The 21577-nt window shown below is 37.8% G+C and overlaps 1 protein-coding gene and 1 pseudogene across 1 annotated transcript in view; both read right to left on the minus strand.

Annotated features, from left to right (window-relative positions):
• CFAP54 (cilia and flagella associated protein 54) overlaps positions 1 to 21577 on the minus strand; it is a 290316-nt gene that overhangs the window by 148388 nt on the left and 120351 nt on the right. The window contains exons 33-39 of the mRNA XM_058568605.1: positions 17130 to 17360; positions 14698 to 14840; positions 12763 to 12944; positions 11125 to 11352; positions 4626 to 4849; positions 4390 to 4525; positions 161 to 269 (exon numbers count right to left, since the gene is read on the minus strand). Coding sequence (XP_058424588.1) covers positions 161 to 269; positions 4390 to 4525; positions 4626 to 4849; positions 11125 to 11352; positions 12763 to 12944; positions 14698 to 14840; positions 17130 to 17360 — 1253 coding nt within the window. The remainder of the gene's footprint in view (positions 1 to 160; positions 270 to 4389; positions 4526 to 4625; positions 4850 to 11124; positions 11353 to 12762; positions 12945 to 14697; positions 14841 to 17129; positions 17361 to 21577) is intronic.
• LOC131421785 (translationally-controlled tumor protein-like) lies at positions 8747 to 9437 on the minus strand (annotated as a pseudogene).

The raw sequence follows: 21577 nt of genomic DNA on the forward strand, positions 1-21577 counted from the left end.
AAGATGGGCATGGATGTTAGCTCAGGGCTAGTCTTCCTCAGCAAAAAAACAGAGGAGGATTGGCATGGATGTTAGCTCAGGGTGATCTTCCTCACAAAAAAAAAAAAAAAGTAACAAAAAAAATTAAAAAAAAGAGTTTCAAGTTAAAATTGTTTCCAACCTGAATAGATAAGTTTTCTTAGGAAATCTGTGCAGTCCTCTGTATCTGTCACTGTAGCGGTTTGAGGATTAATTTTGAGCTGCTTCCCAATGTAATTTCGGCAGGTTATCTTAAAAAGGAAAGATGAAAACAAATATTACTTAGGTATTTATAGCCAAAAATTTAGCTCATTTGAAATGTTTATCTTATTTCTCATTTGTCAAAAAAAAGAGACAGAAGGATGCTACAAATAAAAGCTCACAGAGCAGCATTCAATCACGAGAACTTTCAAGAAAAAAAGTGGCTACATAATTTTTCATGTTTCTTTTATACAACACAGCTGGAAGAGCATTATACACATTATGTAGAGCAATTAGAATTTGATTTTCTGATATTCTATAAATTTGCTAGTCTAAATATACCTTCCATTATGTAAGTGGAAACATTTAAAATATAGGCTACTTTTTCCAGTGGCAGATTTTTCTACCCTACTTGTAATTAACACAATTTAAACTTCCCTGGTGAAATTTCTCAGAACTAACATCTTCCGTAGTATTTTAAAAATTTATTTTCTAATAGATAGTTGTGTCTTGAAATTGTAAAATATCTGGAAACGGAACATTTTTAGCCAGAAGGAAATCTTTTAAAAGGTCTAAGATCTTCTTCTCTCTGTTTCTCCACTCCCGCTCCTTGAACTAACCTATTGCTCAAAGTACAGCCCTCCTTGAACTCCCGTCTGACGTAGACGCTGCTTCTGTGTAGCCTCGTGTAGGTACTTCTACAGTGAGATGTAAACACAGTCTAATAAAAGGAAACTTCCCTCCCACAGCCTAAGAGGGCCCTTGACCTAGTCCTTCCCACCTCCCCAGCTTCATTAAATAAATCTTTACTGAATACCTATCACATGGCAGGCACTGCTCCAGGCTCAAGAATGATACAGGGGCCGGCCCCGTGGCGTAGCGGTTAAGTACACACGCTCAGCTGCTGGCGGCCCGGGGTTCAGATCCCGGGCACACATCAATGCACCGATTATCAGGCCACGCTGTGGTGGCGTCCCATATAAGGTAGAGGAAGATGGGCACAGATGTTAGCCCAGGGCCAGTCTTCCTCAGCAAAAAGAGGAGGATTGGCACGGATGTTAGCTCAGGGCTGATCTTCCTCACACACAAAAAAAGAATGATATAGCAGAGAACAGAGTAAACAAAAATTCCTATTCTTGGGGCCACCCCCATGGTCTAGTGGTTAAGTTTGGCACGCTCTGCTTGTGCAGCCCAGGTTCGGTTCCTGGGTGTGGACCTATACCGCTCGTCAGTGGCCATGCTGTGGCTGCGACCCACATACAAAATAGAGGAAGACTGGCACAGATGTTAGCTCAGGGTGAATCTTCCTCAAGCAAAAAGAGGAAGATTGGCAATGGATGTTACCTCAGGGCAAATCTTCCACAGCAAAAAAAAAAAAAAAAAAAAATTCCTATTCTTATGGAACTTATTCTAGTGGAAGTAGGAAGATAATAAACAATATAGACAAGTACATTATATAGCATATTAAAGAGTTATAAATGCTATAGAGAGAAATAGAGCAAACAGGTACATAATTTTAAATAGGGAAGGGAGGAAACTCTTCACAGAGAATGTGACATTTAGCAAAGACAGGGAATAGGTGAAAGAAATATCAATGTGGATATTTGGGGGAGGAGCATTCCAAGCAGGGGAACAGCAAATGCAAAGACCCTGAGGCAGAAACATCTTAAAGAACAGAACAGCTGAAACCTGCAGGGGAGTAATAGGAGAGGAGTTCCTGGAGATCACAGGGAGATAAGTTATATGGAGCCTTAAGGCCGTGATAAGGATGTTCACTTTAACTCTGAATCAGATGGGAAGCCGCTGTAGGGTTTAAAAAGGAGGAACAACATGGTCTGACTTAGGTTTGTAAAGGGTCGTTCTATCTGCTGCATTGAGAACAGACTCTAAGCTGGAGGCAGGGGTTCAGGGAGGTTGGAAGCGAGAAAACTAATTAGGAAGTCACTGCATTAATCCAAGCAGATATAGCGATGGCTTGGATCAGAGCAGTAGTGCTAGAGGTAGCGAGAAGTGGTCAGCTTTTGAACGTATTTTGAAGATAGAGGATTTGGTAACCAATTCGAAGGCAGGTGTGAAAGCAAGAGAGGAGTCAGGCATGTCGCCAAGGTGTCTGGCCTGAGCAGCGAGCAGAAACGTAGTTGTCATCAACTGAAGTGGGGAAGACTTGACAGAATAGGTTTGTTTGAGATGTGCTACATTTGAGAAGTGTGTTAAACATCTAAGAGATGATATTGATTAGGCAGTGTGACGGTTTTTTGATAAGTTAACTTGGCTAGGCTAAACTATGAGGAAGAAAGGGAAGGAAGAATCCATTTTGCAGCATACACACACCTCATCCCAGTCAGTCAATCAAACACTAATCTAGGTGCTGCTCTGAAGGGATTTTGCAGATACTAATTAAAGTCCCTAATAAACTGGCTTTAAACTAGGGAGATTATCCTCAGTGGGCCTGACCTAATCAAGTGAATCCTTGACATGCTGGTGGTCTCCAGACTCCCAACTCCAAGCAGCATCCAAGTCTACAACTGTTCTCTCCTCACTGGATCCTCCCTCATTGACTGTCTATGGATAACAGCTTCTGGTCACACCTGTAGGGTTCCTTCCTGCTCATGATCCTGACTGCCTACCCTACAGATTTTGGACTTGCTTGGCCAGCCCCCACAATCACATAAGCCAATTCTAGATAGATAGATAGGTAGATAGATAGATAGATAGATAGATAGATAGATAGATAGATAGATAGATAGATAGATAGATAGGTAGACAGACAGATAGATAGAAAGATGGAGAGAAAGAGAGAGAGAGAGAGATTGATAGGCAGATGTTTCTAGTTCTGCTTCTCTGATTGAACCCTAACTGATACAGGCACAAAATTCGGGAGAAATATCTAGACTGGAGATATAATTCAACAGTCATCAGCATAAAGATAGTGCTTAGAGCCACAGACTGAATTAACTCGCCAAGGCAGAGTAGGTGGACAGAGAAGACAGGAGGACCAAGCACAGAATCTTGGGACACACTAACATTAAGACATTGGGGAGAAGTGAAAGAAGCAACAAAGATGACTCAGAAGGAGCAGCCCACTTGTTTTACTCTCCCCCTTGTCTGCGACACTGCAGCATTCGGGCCTTCTTTCTGGCCCGTCTCAGGACCTTTGTCCCCGTTCTTCCCTTGGGCTGGAATGCTCCTTCTCACTGTATGGCTGGCCCCTTGCCATCCAATGTTACCATCTCCAGGAGCCCTTCCTGATCCCCTTGCTCAAGTTCCACCTCCCACCCCAGCCTATCTCTATCCCATTGACCTATTTATTTTCTTTAGAGAACTTATAATTATCATAAATCTTTTTATTTATCTGTTTACATGTTTATTATCTGGTCCTTCCTCCATCCCTCTGAAATTAAACTCCACAAAGCAAGAACTCAGACTACATTCTCTCTGCATACGCAGAGAATACGCAGGAGGCAAGAACATGCACAGGCCATAAAGACCCTTTCTGAGAAGAAGAAAATGGAGTCCTCACTGGGTGGCTGCAACTCCACAAGCACAGACTGGTGTGTGGGGCAGGGACTAGATTTCAGCCAGGGGCCCTTGGGCAGGACACAGGCTGTACAAGGGTACGCAATGGCTCTGAGATTAGGCAGATTAAAATAATAAATGAGAAAATTTACTTATCTCTTTCCTCTACCCAACTCAAAGCTGTACCATGACTTTCGTGGGCCTTAGACACATTTGCCTTTGTGGGCCCATGTCTCCACAAAAAATATTAAAAATTATATTTTATGATTCTGTTGGTATAAATACAAATATATTAATAGTAAAAATTAAAACATTTTCTTTGACCTAAAAGTTACATTTTTCTTCGTATTTAAGAAAAGATTAAAACATTCAGTGGGCCCCTAAAAATGTTGTGGTTCTAGACACTGTCCCCACAGTGCCTAATGGATAAAGCAGCCCTGACCTGAATATAAATTTCTTGGGTACAAGGACTTAATTTTTGTTCACCCTGTATCTGGAAAATACTGGCACATAGCAGGCTGTCAGTAACGTTGGTTGATTTGGATGATAAATGCCTAGTGCAAATAATAACATTTATCTGATTCCTAAATCCTTAGGTTTTATATGTGTACTAATAAGAAATAACAACTGTGTGAATAATAGAGCGAAACTTACCTTCTCGTTATATTCAGCCTCATATCTTACACAGGGTTGTTGGGTAATATCTGGGCCCTTGACCTTAGAAATTCTTAGAAGAAGCTGGCGCTGTGCATATACCAGGAGTGGTGTCACTTGCTCTGTATATCTCTCACTAGACAGGGGTAAAAATAGGTTAAAAAGCAAACATTAGCTAAAACACATTTTTTTCCATGAAGTCTGTCACTTTCACTCGCCTTTACAGCAGTACTTACTGTGAAACTGTATTGAACTGAATGGCAAGTGATACCAATGTTTCCCATTTTTCCACTTGATATAAAACTTCTAGGGATTTTAATACAAAGTCATGGATCCATTTCAAATCAACCACATTCACATCATCCAAAGGATGCTCAAAAGTAAGGCTAGAACCACCATTATCATTTTTAATATTTCCATAGCAGCTTGGAACACTGAACTCTCCTTTTTCCTCAATAACCTGTGAGTAGAACATGGAAAAAAAAATGGTGCAATTTCAGATTTTACTACACATTTTTTTCTGAAAATTCAATGTGCTAGATAAAAATATAACATGGAAAAGAACTGAAGAGAAAAATATTAAAATGCTTTTATTATGCAAATCTAAGCTTGATAATGCTATCCAATAGAACTCTCTGTGATGATGGAAATGTGCTCTATCTGTGTTGTTCAATACAGTAGCTACTAAGCACATGTGGATACTGGGTTATTGAAGTGTAACTAGTGTAACTGGATTTTTTATTTTATTTAATTTTAATTAATTTAAGCTTAAATTTAAATAGCCACATATGGTTAGTCATTACCATGTTAGACAGTACAGATTAAAGTCTATGCTTCTTGGTAAACAGTTATTATCTACTTATGTAAGGATATTAAACCAATTAGGTAAAGTTTTGAGGAAAAACATGTTTTAGTATATACAGATAATTAAGTTTCCCTAATACATGGGTTACATTCATCAATTTGTAGAATAATATGTCCAATTCCCCGATGCAAAGGTCAAACCTATGGAGAAGGAAATCTAGAAAACTCTCTTTTTGCCTAAGTTAAAGAGTTACTATGTAACTAGTGTGTTCATTTCCACAATGCATGAGTCCCTGATGCATTTGTATATACTCCTGGAAATTCTTGAGGCAAAGCAAAGCTCCTTAGATCCACCTATGGGCTAGGCTGCAGCCCAATAAACAGTTGGGTAACTCAAGTTCAGCTCTCTTAACTGGTTTTACCATTAAAGGCAACCCGTGAGTAGGGGAGAGAAGGTATCAACAAAAGTAGAGGATAAACATCCCCTCTAACAAGATTCATAGTCCTTGAAGTTGGAAGAGATCTTGGAAGTCATCTGGCTGTGAAATGCCATATGCATACCTGAAGTCAGGCTGTGAAGGTGTGAATAATAGGTGTGACAGCTGTGATCTATGAGATTTTGCCTTCTTAGCATGGTGCCTCACACGTGGAACAGCTCAGTAAAGGGTAATCGCCATTTTAGTGATGTTATGAGCTCAATCCCTATAATCCACTAATTCTACAGTAAGACTTCCAGCAGCACAGATCTGTATAATGAGTTATCCCTATTTCCTTGGGCTCAGGTTTCCAAGTGAAGGCACTCCTGGGCTTTACTAAATCCTCTTGGTGGGGGTGGAAGAAATCAAACCTGTCTCACTCAACCCTTCCTGGGCAATTGCTCCCTCAGAGCCTGCCTGCTTATAGGATCACACGTTCTTTAGTCAGACATGGGTGAGTTTCCTGGGCCAGACCGAAATAAGTTTCCTGGGCCATCTCTGAAGAAGAGGGGTATCTGCTATCAGTTAGTCATGCTGATGACTATGTGGTAAGTTTATTTCCGGGATAAAGGATAAGGAAGCCCTCTGTGGTTACTACATCTTCCAACATAGCTTTCATCAATAACAAAGCTGACATTGTATCTCCAACTGTCTTATTCTGTGCCCAGCTCTCAATTAATTCTAACCCAAGAGAAGGAAAAAAGAAAGAGTATTATCTATTCACTTCCTAATTTGGGTAACATTACCTAACAACATTGAGAAATAAACAGCACTGGCATTTGGGGATCAAAATAGCATATGGAGAGTGAGGTTTCTGGAATGGTCAAGACCAGAGTCCTTATGTTTTGAAGATTTAGTATGGGTCATGTGTAATTTTTTAAAAACTTTTTATTAAAGAAAATTTCTAACACTTACAAAAATAGAGAAAATAATATAATGAGACCCCATGTACGCACAACCAGCTTCAATAATTCTCAACACTTGGGACCTATTTTGTTTCACATATTCACATACCCACTTCCCCCATTATTTTAAATTACAGCCCAAAAATTATATGAATTAATCTATAAATATTTCAGTATATGTCTCTAAAAAGAGAACTATTTTTACAAAAACATAGCCATGATACTATAATTCCACCTAAAAAAGGAAATTAGCAAATCCTCCTTAAAATCATTGTTGAATAATTAGTGTTCACATTTCCCTTGTTTTATAAAAATTTTTTTAGAGTGTGTTAGTTTGAAATGGGATCAACATAGGGTCCAAACATTGCAATTGGTTATGTCTCTTAAGCCCTTTTTAATCTATAGGTTCCATCTCTTCTTTTTTAACTTCAGTTTTTTGTTGAAGAAACCAGGTTGTTTGTCCTGTAGAGTTCCATAGTCTGGGTTTTACTGATTGCATCCCCATGGTTTCATTTAAAATGTTCCTCTGCCCCCTGGATTTTCGGTAAATGTTGGCTGGATTTAAATGCTTGATCTGATTCCAGTTTGATTTATTTTTTCTGGCAGGTATACTTCATAGGTGTTGTTACTCCTCCAATTAATTCATTAAGGATTGCAAAATCCTTATACTAATTTCAACATCTTTTCTTCATTTATTACCTGAATACTTCTGTAAAGAAAAATTTCACTTTATCAACCATTTGGTTATCCTCAGGTATAGTTCATATAGGAAACTTAATTAGCCTTTTTTTCCCCCAAGTCTTTCCCCTTGTTTTGCCCTGTTTCCTTTAGTGAGAAATGGTTTTTAGAGAACAAAATCTGGGTGCTAGGAGTTGCCATTTCTTTTTGAGCCCTTTGAATTGCTTTGGCACCTTTGTAAAACATTGACCATATGTATGGATCTATTTTTAGATTCTCTATTTATCCCATTGATATATTTCTTTTTTTACGCCAATATCACACTCTCCTAAGGACTATAGCTCTACTAAGCCTTGAAATCAGATAGTGAGGTCTCCAAATTTATTCTTTGTAAAGAATTTTTTTGGCCATTCACATTTCTTTGCATTTGCTTATAAATTTTAGAATAAACTGTCAATTTATACCTCCAAAAAAATGCCTGTTCGAATTTTCATTGGGAGTGCACTGAATCAATAGACCAAATTGGAAACAAATGCTATCTTAACAAAAGTAAGTCTTCCAGTATGACATATCTCTTCATTAATCTAGGTGTTCTTTAATTTTTTTCTGCAATGTCTTATAATTTTCAGTGTAGAAATCTTGCACAGTTTTCATTGAATATATTCCCAGATATTTGATATTTTAAATGGTACTATTTTTTAAACTTCATTTTCTAATTTTTTCCTGCTACTATATAGAAATAAAATTTATTTTTGTATATTGGCCTTATATGATGCTACTTTATTTATTAGTTCTAGTAGGTGCTTTTTAGAGTCCTGAAGAGTTAGGATTTTCTATGTAAAAACTCTCATTCTTCCTTTCCAATCTGTGTGCCTTGTGTTTTGTTATCTGCCTTATTGCACTTGTCAAGATCTCTGGCATGATATTAAATATAAGTGGTATGAGCAGACATTCTTGCTTTGTTCCTGATCTTAGAGAGAAGTTCACAATATTTCACCACTATGATGTTAGCCGTAGATACTACTCTTTATCAAGTTGAAAAAGTTGTCTTATTCCTAGTTTGCTGTGAGTTTTTATTATCAATGAACCTTGTTTTGGGTTTTTTTGTTTGTTTTCTGTTTTTGTTTTTGTTTTTTTCCTTCCAACTGTATTAGTCTCCTCACTCTTTTGGTAATCTCTTCCAGAGTTAACTACATCTATTTGTAAGTGGTGAAATGTATAAGTATACATTTCAAATGTTGGCACTGCTATAAAAATGGTCTTGCCCTTTACTTCAACTTAGAATTCAGACTTGTGATTCTTGTTTTTTATATTCCAGTCCCAATTCAGACAACTGTAGAAGTTACCTAACGACTGTCTTATCCTTATTCATAGTGGTCTGCAACCTGGCTCTAGCTTCTCCAGGAACACTATAAGATGGATTTAGTTTCAATACGTATTAAGCTAAGAGGCATTTTCTCAAATGAGTTTAAATGCATTTTATTTTTAGACAACCATGACATGTTTTTTCATAAAAACAATGCCTCCACTCCAAATAAATCAAAGTCAAAATAAATGAAGAGCTCAAGATGACATCAGTTCCCTTGGTCTAAGTCCTGATGTTGTGTGGATGAAAAGCAGCAGTCAGTCATGACGACAAGTGATAGATCCAAAGTAATTGCCAAATTTGTTAACGTTTTTCCATTTCTAAACCATCCTTAAAGAAAATCATATATGGGGTCACACCATCCCCACAGTAATCCAGCAGAGCAACCATGTCATCTGGATTCACATTTCTACCAATAAAGAACTGGTAGTCTTTGAAATTAGCAAGGAAGTGCTAGATTTGTTCTGCAGCCTTCATCATAAAAAGCTTAACTCTGTCTGGTTTCTGTTCTTCAAGTTTGCCTTTGATTCATTTCATGTAATCTTTGATTTACTTCTTGTAGGCTCCTTTTGTGAAGCTGGTTTTCTGCAAGTGATGGTTCGTGACAATATTAACACCAGTGATTACTGTGCTTTTTAGTACCTTCACCTTGGGTCCTGAAAGCACAGTGCAGCAGAGTACATTTCCATCAATGTTACCCCCTGTCATACTGACTGTCTTCCCCTCCACCTCCAGGCACAGCCCGTTTGTGATCTCCAGGATCTTATAGATGTTGGGCAACATCTCATCACGGCTGATGAGGTCCAGGTAAATAATCATGATGGCGGCTGGAGAGAGACAACAGCTGCCCCGGCTTAGCAGGAGGCCGGAGCTCAGAGGGAGCGAGGTGCAGCCGGAGCAGTGCTCAAGGGGAGGAGGAGCAGGTGGAAAAAGCAAAATCAAACTACCCAGAGTTAGGGTCAGACTCCACAGGTTTAAGGACTCAGTCCTCCACAAGATTGCCTCACTTCAGATGTAAGCCACAAGTCTCAGGGCCACCTGCACTTCTGACTGACTGGCTATAAATTCAGGGGTTTCCATAGCCCCCTAGGCTTCAATAATTGGCTAGAATTCACTGAAAACACTATACTTATGCTTACAGTTTTATTATAAAGGATACAACTTAGGAATAACCAATTGGAAGAGGTACAGAGGGCAAGGTCTGGAAGAGTGCTGGATGAGGAGTTTCCATGCCCACTCCCCAAGGAGTCAGGGTGCAACACCTACTCAACACATCAATGTGTTCACCAACCAGCAAGCTCTTCAAGCTTCGGGTGTCCAGAGTATATTTTGAATCTCTGTTATTAGGTGTATACACATTTATGCCTAGTATGTCTTCCTGATTAATTGAGCCTCTTCTCATTATAAAATGTCCCTCTTTACCTCTCAAAATACCTCTTGATTTAAAGACTATTTTATCTAAATTAATATAGCCTTTTTTTATGCTTACTATTTTCATGGTATGTCTCTTTCCACTGTTCTATTTTAAATCTATCTGTTTTTTACATTCAGAGTGCTTTTCTCATGGATAAGTATACGTGTCTTTTTTTAAATCCAGTCAGACAATCTCTGCCTTTTAATTGGGGTATTTAATCCACTTGTGTTTAATACACTTATTGATATGATTGGGTTACATTTATTATTTGCTATTTATTTTCTGTTTGTCCCATACATTTTTGTTCCTTGTTACCTTGTTCCTGCCTTTTTAAGTTAATTGACTATTATTTAGTCTTCCGTTTTACTGCATTGGATTTTTAGCTATATCTCTTTTTTTGGTAGTTACTGTAGGGATTATTAAATGAATTCTTAACTTATCACATTCCATTTAGAGTTAATATTGTACCACTTTATATTTATATAAAGTGTAAAAACTTATGACAGTTTAGTTTTATTTACCCTCCTAATCTTTTGTGCTATTGTCATATAATTTACATCTAGAAATGTTGTAAACTCTATCACTCAATGTGTTTGTGTGTTTACTAATTTTCAATGTGTTTAGGTTATATCATGTTTGCATTTTTCCACTTTATTTCATGCTTTAAACCACGGTGTGGTAGATTTAAAATGGCTGCAAATCCCGCCAGATCTGGAGTCACAGGGACAGATAAAGCAGTGAAATAAAGGTCAACTGACAAGCTATATGATCTCTCTTGGGGTCTGTTTTTTTCTCTGTCAAAAAGATTGCTATGAGGATTAAATGCATTAAAGTTACTTTATGTTGAAGCTAGAGCTCAGTAAATGTTACTTTCTGTTCCCTTTAAGAAATTGAATTTTCAGGCTAAGATATTTGCAATTAACATCAATGCAAGTTATGTATTGTGAACCAAATAATAATGAGAAGCAAATGAAATATAGACAAACCAAATAAGAACTCAAGAAAAATGTTAATTTCTACTTATCTCAAGCTGCATGGTACAAAAAATTTGCTAACTGGATACAATAAAAGTAATTACCCCCACGCCCTTACCTTAACAGAATTGATATTTTGTAGTTCTATTAACATGTCGATAAGTAATTCTGCTCCCAAATAGAATGGTAAAACAGAGGTACAGAGGAAACCATCCTGGTTAATAGGAAATATTTTATACAGATCCACTGCTTGTTTAAGAAGTATTTGCAACTCCTGAGTAAAGTTCCAAAAGGCCCGACAGCAGTTCTGAAGCAGAGTCCAATAGCCGCCACGATGAGCAAGAACCTAAGACAAACACAACATCCAAAAGTCCCCAAATTCCCAAAAATTACAGACCCCTGAATGACTTTACCTTTCTGCCCCAGGTCATGAGTCTACTAAGTGGTGAGCTAGGATTTGCACACCAGTGGTCTGACTCCAACACTCTCGTTGTTCTAGGTGCTGGGAAAGTAGCAGTGAGCGAGGGAAACCAGGTCTGCCCTTGTGCTGCTTTTGTTTATTAGAGGAGACAGACACTAGATAAGCAGACAAATAAAAATATAATTTCAGGGAATAATAAATGTTGTAAAGAAAAATAAAGCAGAAGTGGGTCAGAACCTGATGAGGGTGAGAAGACATCGTTTTAGACAGGGTGGTCAGAGGAGAAGTCCTCTCTGAGGAGGTGACATACGAGCAGAGGCCTGAATGTTGAGTTGAACAAGTCATGTGAAGGTGGGGGTGGGGGTATCGGGCGGAGGCGGGCATTTGAGGCTGCAGGAACAACAAGTGCAAAGGATGGAGGGTAAACCCGAAGGCTGAGGAGGCAATGAGCTTAGTGCTTTCCAGAGGAGAGAGTGAACTGAACAAGAGCAAGAGGAGCTGAGTTCTGAGAGGCGAGCAGGACCCAGACCTTCTAGGGCCCTGAAGCTGGTGGAAAGGAGGGTAAGGTGCAATGCCCATGGACCAGGGGGATGATGTGAGGTTACTTCACATTTTTAAAAAAATCACTCTCTCCACTCCATGGAGAATATAAGACGAAGTGTTCCTTTCTTCTCTAGAAAGGATAGATTTCGTCTCAGCTCTTGAGAGGTTTGAAGTATATCCCCTTCCTGCTATGAGAAAAAGGAAACTAATTTCTTTGTAGCTAATGATTCCAATTCTGAGTTTAATAATCTATCATGTAATATTTAAGAAGAAAAAGAGAGAAAAGCATTTGAGAGAAGACACAGGTGACCTATAGTAGGGGGTGAGGGGGCAGGGGCCAGGCTTTCATGTAGTCTAGAAAGATCTTCCCTTGTGCTGGTGGGAACAAAGGAGTCTATGATACCCCAGGAGAGAGCAAGACCCCAGAAAGGAATCCCTGGTGTCACTAGAGAGGCCCATGTCCCAAGTGTGGCAAGAAAGCAGCAGAAAGGTGTTTGAATATTCATGGAGACTGTGTAGACAGGGACAAACGCCACCTCAGTTCTGGGTGGATGGATGACTGAAGACTAAAGGAGTTCACCCCTCTCGCTGACAACTCGACAATGCCTAAGACCTCAGTACCAGGGCAGGCAAACCTCAGAAATGACTGACACAAAATCCAGCAAATTTAGTCTCAACGTTGAAACTAAAATTACAGATAATAAGTAAATAAATACGATATATCTTACATGCCCGAATTTATAGGCTGAGATGTATGTCTACTACATTAGCAAATAAGAAGGACCACCTTACCATTGCTCTCCTGCAGTATAAAAATATTTTCATAAAATGATCCAATAGACCCAAATTTGCTGCTTTATCCTTTTCTTGAGCACAAAGATCTGATTGAGAGTCTGGGTTGTAAACCATTTGTGTCTTGGAAACATCTTCATCACTCATTTTGGAATTAATAAATGCCGAAAATTCTTCAGCATCTGCAGTACAAAAATAAAGTATTATGTTATTGACAACAGAGAATTAAGTCCCAGAAAACACCGTTGGTGATAAGCATCAAATGAGTAATTCAGATAACAAATGCTACATAAACTTGGAGAAAGGACAGGATTATCATGGACACAATGAACCAGGGAAAGTTTCTAGAGAAGGAGGCACTTGGGTTAGGTCTTAAAGGGTGGATATGATTTAGCCATACAGGAAGACTACGGAGAAGAACATTCTAGGCAAGGGTGAAGGCCAAAGAAACAATGTAGATGCAAGAATGTCATGTTTGGGGGGGGGGATGACAGGATCCCATTGTTCCTTAATTTTCCCCCAAAACAGGCCATTCCCAGGACACGTACCCTAGAAGGTGTGTGGCGTCCCCTGGAATTAGGCCATGCAGCAACCTGGCCACCCATTCTCCTGTTGGTGTACTAGAAACCACAAAGAATTTCCCCTGCCGCAAACCTTCTCTTAGAACTCCGCATTAAATAAGTCTCAAGAGCAGAATATTCTATTGCCGATTTCATGGGAAGTCTTAGATAAGGAGCTAGTTTAAGAAAAAAACAACTCATGGGGTCGGCCCAGTGGTGTAGTGGTAAAGTTCGCGCGCTCTACTTCCACAGCCCGGGGTCCACAGGTTCGGCTCCTGGGTGTGGACCTACTCACCATTTATCAAGCCATGCTGTGGCAGGCATCCCACATATATAGTAGAGAAGATGGGCACAGATGTTAGCCCAGGGCCAATCTTTCTCACCCCCAAAAAAAAAACACTCAAGAAGCTATATATTATAATCTCCATACAAAACTCAGACTCTTTCTATGTCTATATTACTTTCAAATACTTCAATATTCATGGTATGACATACAGCAACCAGTTAAACTTAATTTATACCCTAGAAGAAATTAGAAAGCATGTCATGTACCTCAAATATGAATCAATACTCCTGGGGCAGTCAACCAGCATATGAAGTATCCTGATCAGCAATTAGTTACATAGCACTTAAAGTACCATTATTAAAAATCTACATAAGAGGGTTTGTAATAGCATAAAAATATTAGAAATACATTTTTATTTATGAAATGAGTGGTATTCAAGATAGGTGATTGCTTAGGAACAGTGTTATCAGTACAGCACCCAGATTGAGAGCCCTGTTCACCTGTACCTCACCACCTCCTGGAGCCCGCTGTCACCTGACCAGATGACAATATTGGTTGGTTCTGCCATCAGAATATTACTGCATTCATCTTGGACTGAGCTTTCAAGAAAGGTGCTAGTTGCAGATCCTAGGCAAGAGTGGGCTCCCCTGAGTACAGAATCAGTACTATAATACAGCTATGTGACTGTTTCCATGCCTGCTTGCATCAGTGTGTCTGGTGGACTTCGTTCTGAAACTTACTTCCACTAAAACAGAACATCTGATAGCAAGTCTTCACCTGTCTTGACTACTGGAGGCTACCATTATTTTAAAAAGAACATTATATTTGCTGAACAGCCAAATTGGTTTAGGACAGAACACAAACATAGATATTTCCAAATATACATGCTGATACTATAAAAATATAGAAATTTTTTTAAATAGAGCAAATAATCTCCTACAAAATATCACAACTCAACATAAATTCGTGGGTCATTGGAAAATAGTGTGTGTACCTCTGTATGTGTGTGGGGTGTGAGTGTGTGTGTTGCATTAGTGAATAGAAATCTAGAAGCAATTTGATAGTATACAACATATTTATTTATTTTACCTGATGGTAAATGGACCTTTCTCTTTTTAGCTGTCAGAAGGAAATCAAGTATTGCTTTATAGTTTTCTAGAGTCAATTTTCCTGTTGGTAATACCGTTCCCGAATTATACAGTGAGAACATATTAGGATCACATGATCGGAAACTGCAAGGGGGAAAAAACCTCATTAAAAAAACAATACGAGCAAAATTGAATTAAATCTGTCAAATACAGTCTACTTTAATTTTTAAAATATTTGTGAGTTAGTGCTCCCAGATTTTGGATCATAATGTATTTTGGCATTTAATCAAAGCCAAACAATTTCCCATTAAATTTTAAAATTATACAATGTAACTTTGCTCTAAGGAATTTTAACATCAGTATCTATTTCCCTGAAAGGGCCCTTGAAAATGGGAATGGAAGATTTATACCCACTGTAAGAACTCTGGAACAATAATTTACATCAACTTAAAACCACTTGATTTAAACAAAACTCAATGAAGATGACTACTATGTAGAGCAATGTGTCCACAATCAACATTATTTCTTTTTTAAGATAAGCTCTAAGAGTAAATAATCTTCCACCAAAAATAAATAAATACTGAGTATATATTAACGATTTTAATAAAATTGAATTTAGCACCAAGTTATCCTGACACAAATTTGGTCATTGTCTAATTATTGTGCTGTCAAGTAATCATGCATGAATGGTCATGTATGATGGGAAGTTCAGAGAAGACTTCTCAGTGTTCAGAGGACAGTAAAGAAGCCCATCTGATCTTAACTGTTTTCCCTCTCATGGCCTGATGAATGGGTCACTTTGCCAAAAGCCTTCCCTGTTGGTCTAACTGCTTCTTAAATGCAAGTCTGGTCTAGCCTTCATAGGAAAGGGATCTATCTGGAGACGTTTTTGCCAAGGTTCAGTCTGGTAATGATTTTAACCAAAATTCTGGGGAAACAAACTAAGACCAAGTTCATTGTGGATTTCAACCTGCGTATTTTATCAATGGATTATTGAAATAAATACCCTCTTAATTCATATCCCTGTCACCAGTCTTTCTTTCCTCCAATCCATTTGATATGATGCTGCCAGAGAAATTTCTTATCATAGTCCTGCTCAAAAACCCTTAACAGTCTCCCACTATATATAAATTAAAGTTCAGATTTAATAGACAGTTAAGACCCTCCAGGATCTAGTTAGTACCAGCCTTCTTTTCTAATTATTTCATGTCACTTCCTTTCATATGTCCTAGATTATGATGAGATCATTTGGGGTTCTCACTTGGGGTTCCCCCCTGGGATATGACTCATGTTCTTCTAACTATCTGGAATGCCCATTTCCCTATTGTTCATCTGTAAATCTTGCCTATCCATCAAGACCCAGGCCAAGCGGCCCCTCCCATGAAAACTTTCCTGTTAGTCTCAGCCAAAGGAAAGCCTTCTTCCTAGGAGCAAAGAAGACTTTATGTGTACTTCACTTTCTACCATTATTTGTGAATATTTGTGATCTACCCTACCAGACTCTAACTTGTATATCCTGTTCATGTTTGTATGCCCGTTGCACCTATCTCAGTACCTTGTATCTAATAGGTGCTCAATAAGTATTTTTTTTTAATGAAAGACTACATCACCTTTTTTAATGATTGAATGGTATTCCATATTATGAATTTATCTTTTATTTTCATCTCCCATAACACCTTAGCCAAAGACATTCAAAAAGAGCGCAAATGTCTTTTGAATTAATGATAGAAAGTTTACATTGTATGAGAAAATATAATCTGTGTTTATAGAGGCTTAAAATATACCTCTGAATGAAACAGAGAATTGCCTAATGCCCACTAATATCTACAGTTATTGTACAATCAATATTACACTTCTCTTGGAATTACACCTTCTCCCTTCACTGAATTTGCATATATCTTGAATGTATATGCAAATTAGTACTTCATAGGCACCTACACCCAGTACTTGTTTGGGAAAGAGTCTGAGACAAGAAATTAAAAGATATGCCAAGGCCCAGCCTCGTGGCTTAGCAGTTAAGTGCTCATGCTCCACTACTGGCGGCCTGGGTTCGGATCCTGGGCACGTACCGATGCACCGCTTGTCCGGCCATGCTGAGGCCGCGTCCCCCATACAGCAACTAGAAGGATGTGCATCTATGACATACAACTATCTACTGGGGCTTCGGGGAGAAAAAGGGAAAAAAAGGAAGATTGGCAATAGATGTTAGCTCAGGGTCGGTCTTCCTCAGCAAAAAGAGGAGGATTGGCATGGATGTTATCTCAGGGCTGATCTTCCTCGCAAAATAAATAAATAAATACACCAATGACCAGTAAAGACACAAGCATTCTGTAAACTTCTTTAAGTTATTATCAACGTAGGAGCCCTAAACATACACATACAACCCATGCTCATGAGACTAAAAAAGTATTATCCATTGGTAATATACTATACCTGACCATTGTATGTGAAGTGCCAGATTTCATCTTCGTACGTTCCCCTAGCTTTACTAAAAGCAGGTTGAAGTGTGCACTTGCCAGATACAGGTTCATCTGAGCTTTCCAGGGCATCTCCTCAAGAAATATCTGATGGAACCTCTTCCTCTTAACGTAATTTAATATGATAGGATTCAAGTTATCCACCAGGACTCGATATGCTATTTTTCTAACATCGGCTCTCTTATTTCTGCCGAGGGAGAAAGAAGTTTCGAAATTACATAATCTTCCAGACATTTAATAAAGATGAATGATTCCAATTTGTACAAAATACGTCAAGAAGTCACTTGACTGCACTTATGCAAATGTTTCTGGTTTATTCATCATTTCCTTAGTGCTAAAAAAGTGAAATAGAGCAGTGAGGAAGGCACCAGGATAAACACTAGGGACAAAGACACTACGTATTGCCTTAAATTCTCCCTGATGTCTGTGTCCTGAGGTCAAACCAAATAGAGCTTTTCTTTTCCATACCCCAAAGGCCACTGAATTAGACAACTAAATTATAACACAATGTTCGCGTTCATCAACTAACTTCAACGTTAAACAAGAAAGTCATTTCTCTGTATTGTTTCTTAAGGAAAAAAACAATGGGGTAAAATTTTTTCTATCATTAGCTAGACTACAGAGGAAATAAAACATCAGTCAACTACAGATGAAATAACTTCATAAATCCATATTCAATATGTTCTGGAAAAAAACTATTTCAAAATTTAGCTGATAGTTCAGATTTTAAGTATAACATACATTCAATTTGTTTAAAATTATTCCCACCAAAATCTCAAAGTACTCCAACTATTTTTATAGCTACACAGTTGTTTCTATGGCATGACTTCATTTCTTCAAAATACCTTATCAATATATATATTTTTTTACTGTTGATGATGTACCTGACCCATTGGTCAGTGCCATTCTACCTGATTTACATTGGAGAAGCGAAAAATAAATATCTCAATTGGTAAGTTAAAGTATCTTGCTCACTTCAATAGATACCGTGTCTGAATCTGAATCAACACACACACACACACGCAGAAGAAAAAGACGGAAAGAGGGATGAAAGGAAGGAAGGCAGACAGACAGACATGGTTGTCCCAGAGAAGCAGAAATTTTGAAGAAGACAGGAAGGAAGGAAACTACCTTTTGACATGTAGTGTTTACATAATCATTCAGTTCTAAATATTTTGTATTTTGTTGATGGTTTCCTTTTAATCCGAGGTTTTTTGAGCTTTTTGTTGTTGTTTGGTTGTTTTAGTGATATGTTATTTGGTTTCCAAATGAATGGGAATGTTTTAAATAACTCTATCTTGAAAATATAATTTCCAAAATAAAAATCAATCTTGTCCCTGTATGAGGAGGTCAAGTCTCCTCGAAAGCCCAAGGAGAATTTGACAGGACCAGCTGCATCTTCCCTGCCATTGAGAGTGAGCTAGTCCAGGGAGGTCAGTGAGAGGACAGCCTTCCTCCACACATCTTGGCAAGGTAACAACAGACTCCAGGTGGCGTGGAAGGGAGCTAACAGCCAGCCCACAGAGGGTAGAGAATGCTTCTCCTTCTATCACCTGAGCAGTTCCTAACACGTAGGGTTCTCCAACAACCAGCTCTGTGCCCGTATGAGCAACAGATGTGAGGGGACGCAGCAGCCAGAGAGGATGCTCAGGAAGGACACTCAGCATAAACGCTGAGTGATGTGGAACCATAAGAGGAAGCAGATGGACATTTGAATTGGAAAAATATTAAGGAATCCAGAAACTACCTTCCGTGTATTCTAGCTTGAGCACTGTTAATTGGTAAAGAGTATCCACAAAAACAAGCCTACCACAAACATCATTCTTTTTTTGTGTGTGTGTGAGGAAGATCGGCCATGAGCTAACATCTGCCGATCCTCCTGTTTTTGCTGAGGAAGATTGGCCCTGGGCTAACATCCATGCCCATCTTCCTACACTTTGTATGGGACGCCACCACAGCACGGCCTGACAAGCGGTGTGTTGGTGCGCGCCCAGGATCCGAACTGGAGAACCCGGGGCCGCCGCAGCGGAGCATGCGCACTTAACCGCTTGCGCCACCCAGCCGGCCCCCCACAAACATCCTTCTTAATGATAAAATGTTGAAAGCTTGAAAGCTTTCCTCTGAAATGGGATTCAGACAAAGATGCCCACTAACATCACTACTTTTCGACATTGAAATGGTGGGCTTAGCCAGAACAGTAAGGCAAGAAGAAGGGTACAGGAGGCATAAGGATTGAAAGTAAAGAAATGAAACAGCCACTAATCATAGACAACATGACTATATGTTTATAGAACCCAAAACAAACCACAGATAAGGTATTAGAATCAACCAGCGAATTTATCAAGCCCACTGAAGACAAAGTCAATATACAAAAATATAATTCTATTTCTACATACCAGCAATAAACAAACAAATAAAAATGAAATTCTAAAAAGGTATTTCCAGTAACTTCAACAAAATACCTAGGAATTAGCCAAAGCAAAGATGTAGAAGACTATTCACAGAAAACAGAAATTATAAGGATAATTTTAAACTGTATAGAACTAAATGAGAATAAAAATTATTATATAATATATAAATCTAATAATTATTATATCATTAATATAATATTATATATTATAATTAATTAAAATATATAAATTTTATAGTTTTATAATATATAATTATATATTTTTTATATAATTATAATTAAAATAATATATATTATATTATATAATACATTATATATAAGTAAATATATAATATTATATATTTTATATATAATATTATTATATATTATAATATATATTAATATACATTTTATTAAAATTTTATATTAAATTTTATTAATTTAATTAATATTAATTATTTAAAATTATTAAATATTTAAATTTAATTATTATTAAAAATCATTAAATTAAAATATTAAAAATTTTAAGATACAGCTAAATAATGATTAGAAGGAGACATATAGCCTTCAGTGTTCATGTTTTCTGGATTCAAAGCAATCCAAACCAAACTTCCAAGAAGTTCTTCGTATTCTTAAATTATCATTGTAATTTCTATTTTTCCCCATGAATTATTTTTAAATGTCTATTTAAGATTTTTAAATGCATAGGATCTTTTTGGTTATCTTTTCAAAAATTGGTTTCTAATTGCATTATAGTAAAATGTGGTTTGTATGAGGAGTCCAACTATTTGATATTTCTTGAAACTTGTCTTATAGCCAATGCTATAAATGTTCTATGCATGCTTTAAAAAATGGGCACTCTCCAGTTGTTAACTCTTCATGACGTTTCTTTCTCCCAAATTTAGAATCAGCCTGTCAATTTCCACCAAAAAAGCCCCAAAATTAAAGGTAAGCATCCTACTTTAAAAGTTAGAAAAAGAACAACTGAATTAACCAAAGACAGAAAATAGGCACCCAAGAGAAATAAAAACACGTCTAAACCAAAACTTGAATATAAATGTTCATAGAAGTATTATTCATAATAGCCAAAAGCTGGAAGTGAAGCTGGGTGCTTGAGGGTTACTGTAAATATTCAATAAGAACAATGTTACCCTTGAACCTCGTGCCCAACACAGACACAGATGAAAAGAAGTTAATCTTGTTAATTTGCTGTTTTCTTGTTTAACTTGAGGGGTGACTCAAGGGTCAAAAGGATTTATGAGCTTGCTTTGCAAAAGAAAAATAACGCCTTCAAGGAAGTTATGATCACCAGATAAGCAGCCCATGGTACATGCTACATTGATGAAGCTTGAAAACATTATGCTGTCAGAGAAGCCAGTCACAAAGGATCACATGTTCTATGATTCCACTTATATGAAATCTCCAGAATAGGCAAATCTGTAGAGACAGAAAGTAGAATAGTGGTTGCCTAGGGATAGAGGAGAGAGGTTGCAGGGTGACAGCTAAGGGGTGCAAGGTTTCTTTCTAGGGTAATGAAATGTATTAAAATTGATCGTGGTAATGGTCAAACAACTTTGTGAATATACCAAAAGCCGTTGAATTGTATATTTTAAATGGGTGAATTTTATGGTGCCTGAATTATGTCTTATAGGGGACAAGAATACGCCACCTCAAAATATGCTACTTTGACATAAGGATGATTTTGAGCCGGAGGTAAATGAGTATCAACAGATGTAGAAATGTGCCTTCTCGGAGGTTCCCACAACTGACAGAAAGCAGAAACTGCCGATAAAGGAGGAATGCCATAAATCCCTTCTCCTGGGGAAACTTTAAAGCCATGAAGAACACAGAACGTCTATGCGAAGATGGACCTGCACAAACAAACCTTACTCCACTAATTTCCCTCATGTATTTACCTTCTCACAGTTTGCCACCCTTGAAAACCTACAACACTGTTCCTCATTTTATCATTTATACAAATTTATTGTTCTTTTATTAAGACGCTATATAAGCCC

Source organism: Diceros bicornis, chromosome 25 (genome assembly GCF_020826845.1).
Source record: "Diceros bicornis minor isolate mBicDic1 chromosome 25, mDicBic1.mat.cur, whole genome shotgun sequence".
In the NCBI taxonomy this organism is placed as follows: Eukaryota; Metazoa; Chordata; class Mammalia; order Perissodactyla; family Rhinocerotidae; genus Diceros; species Diceros bicornis.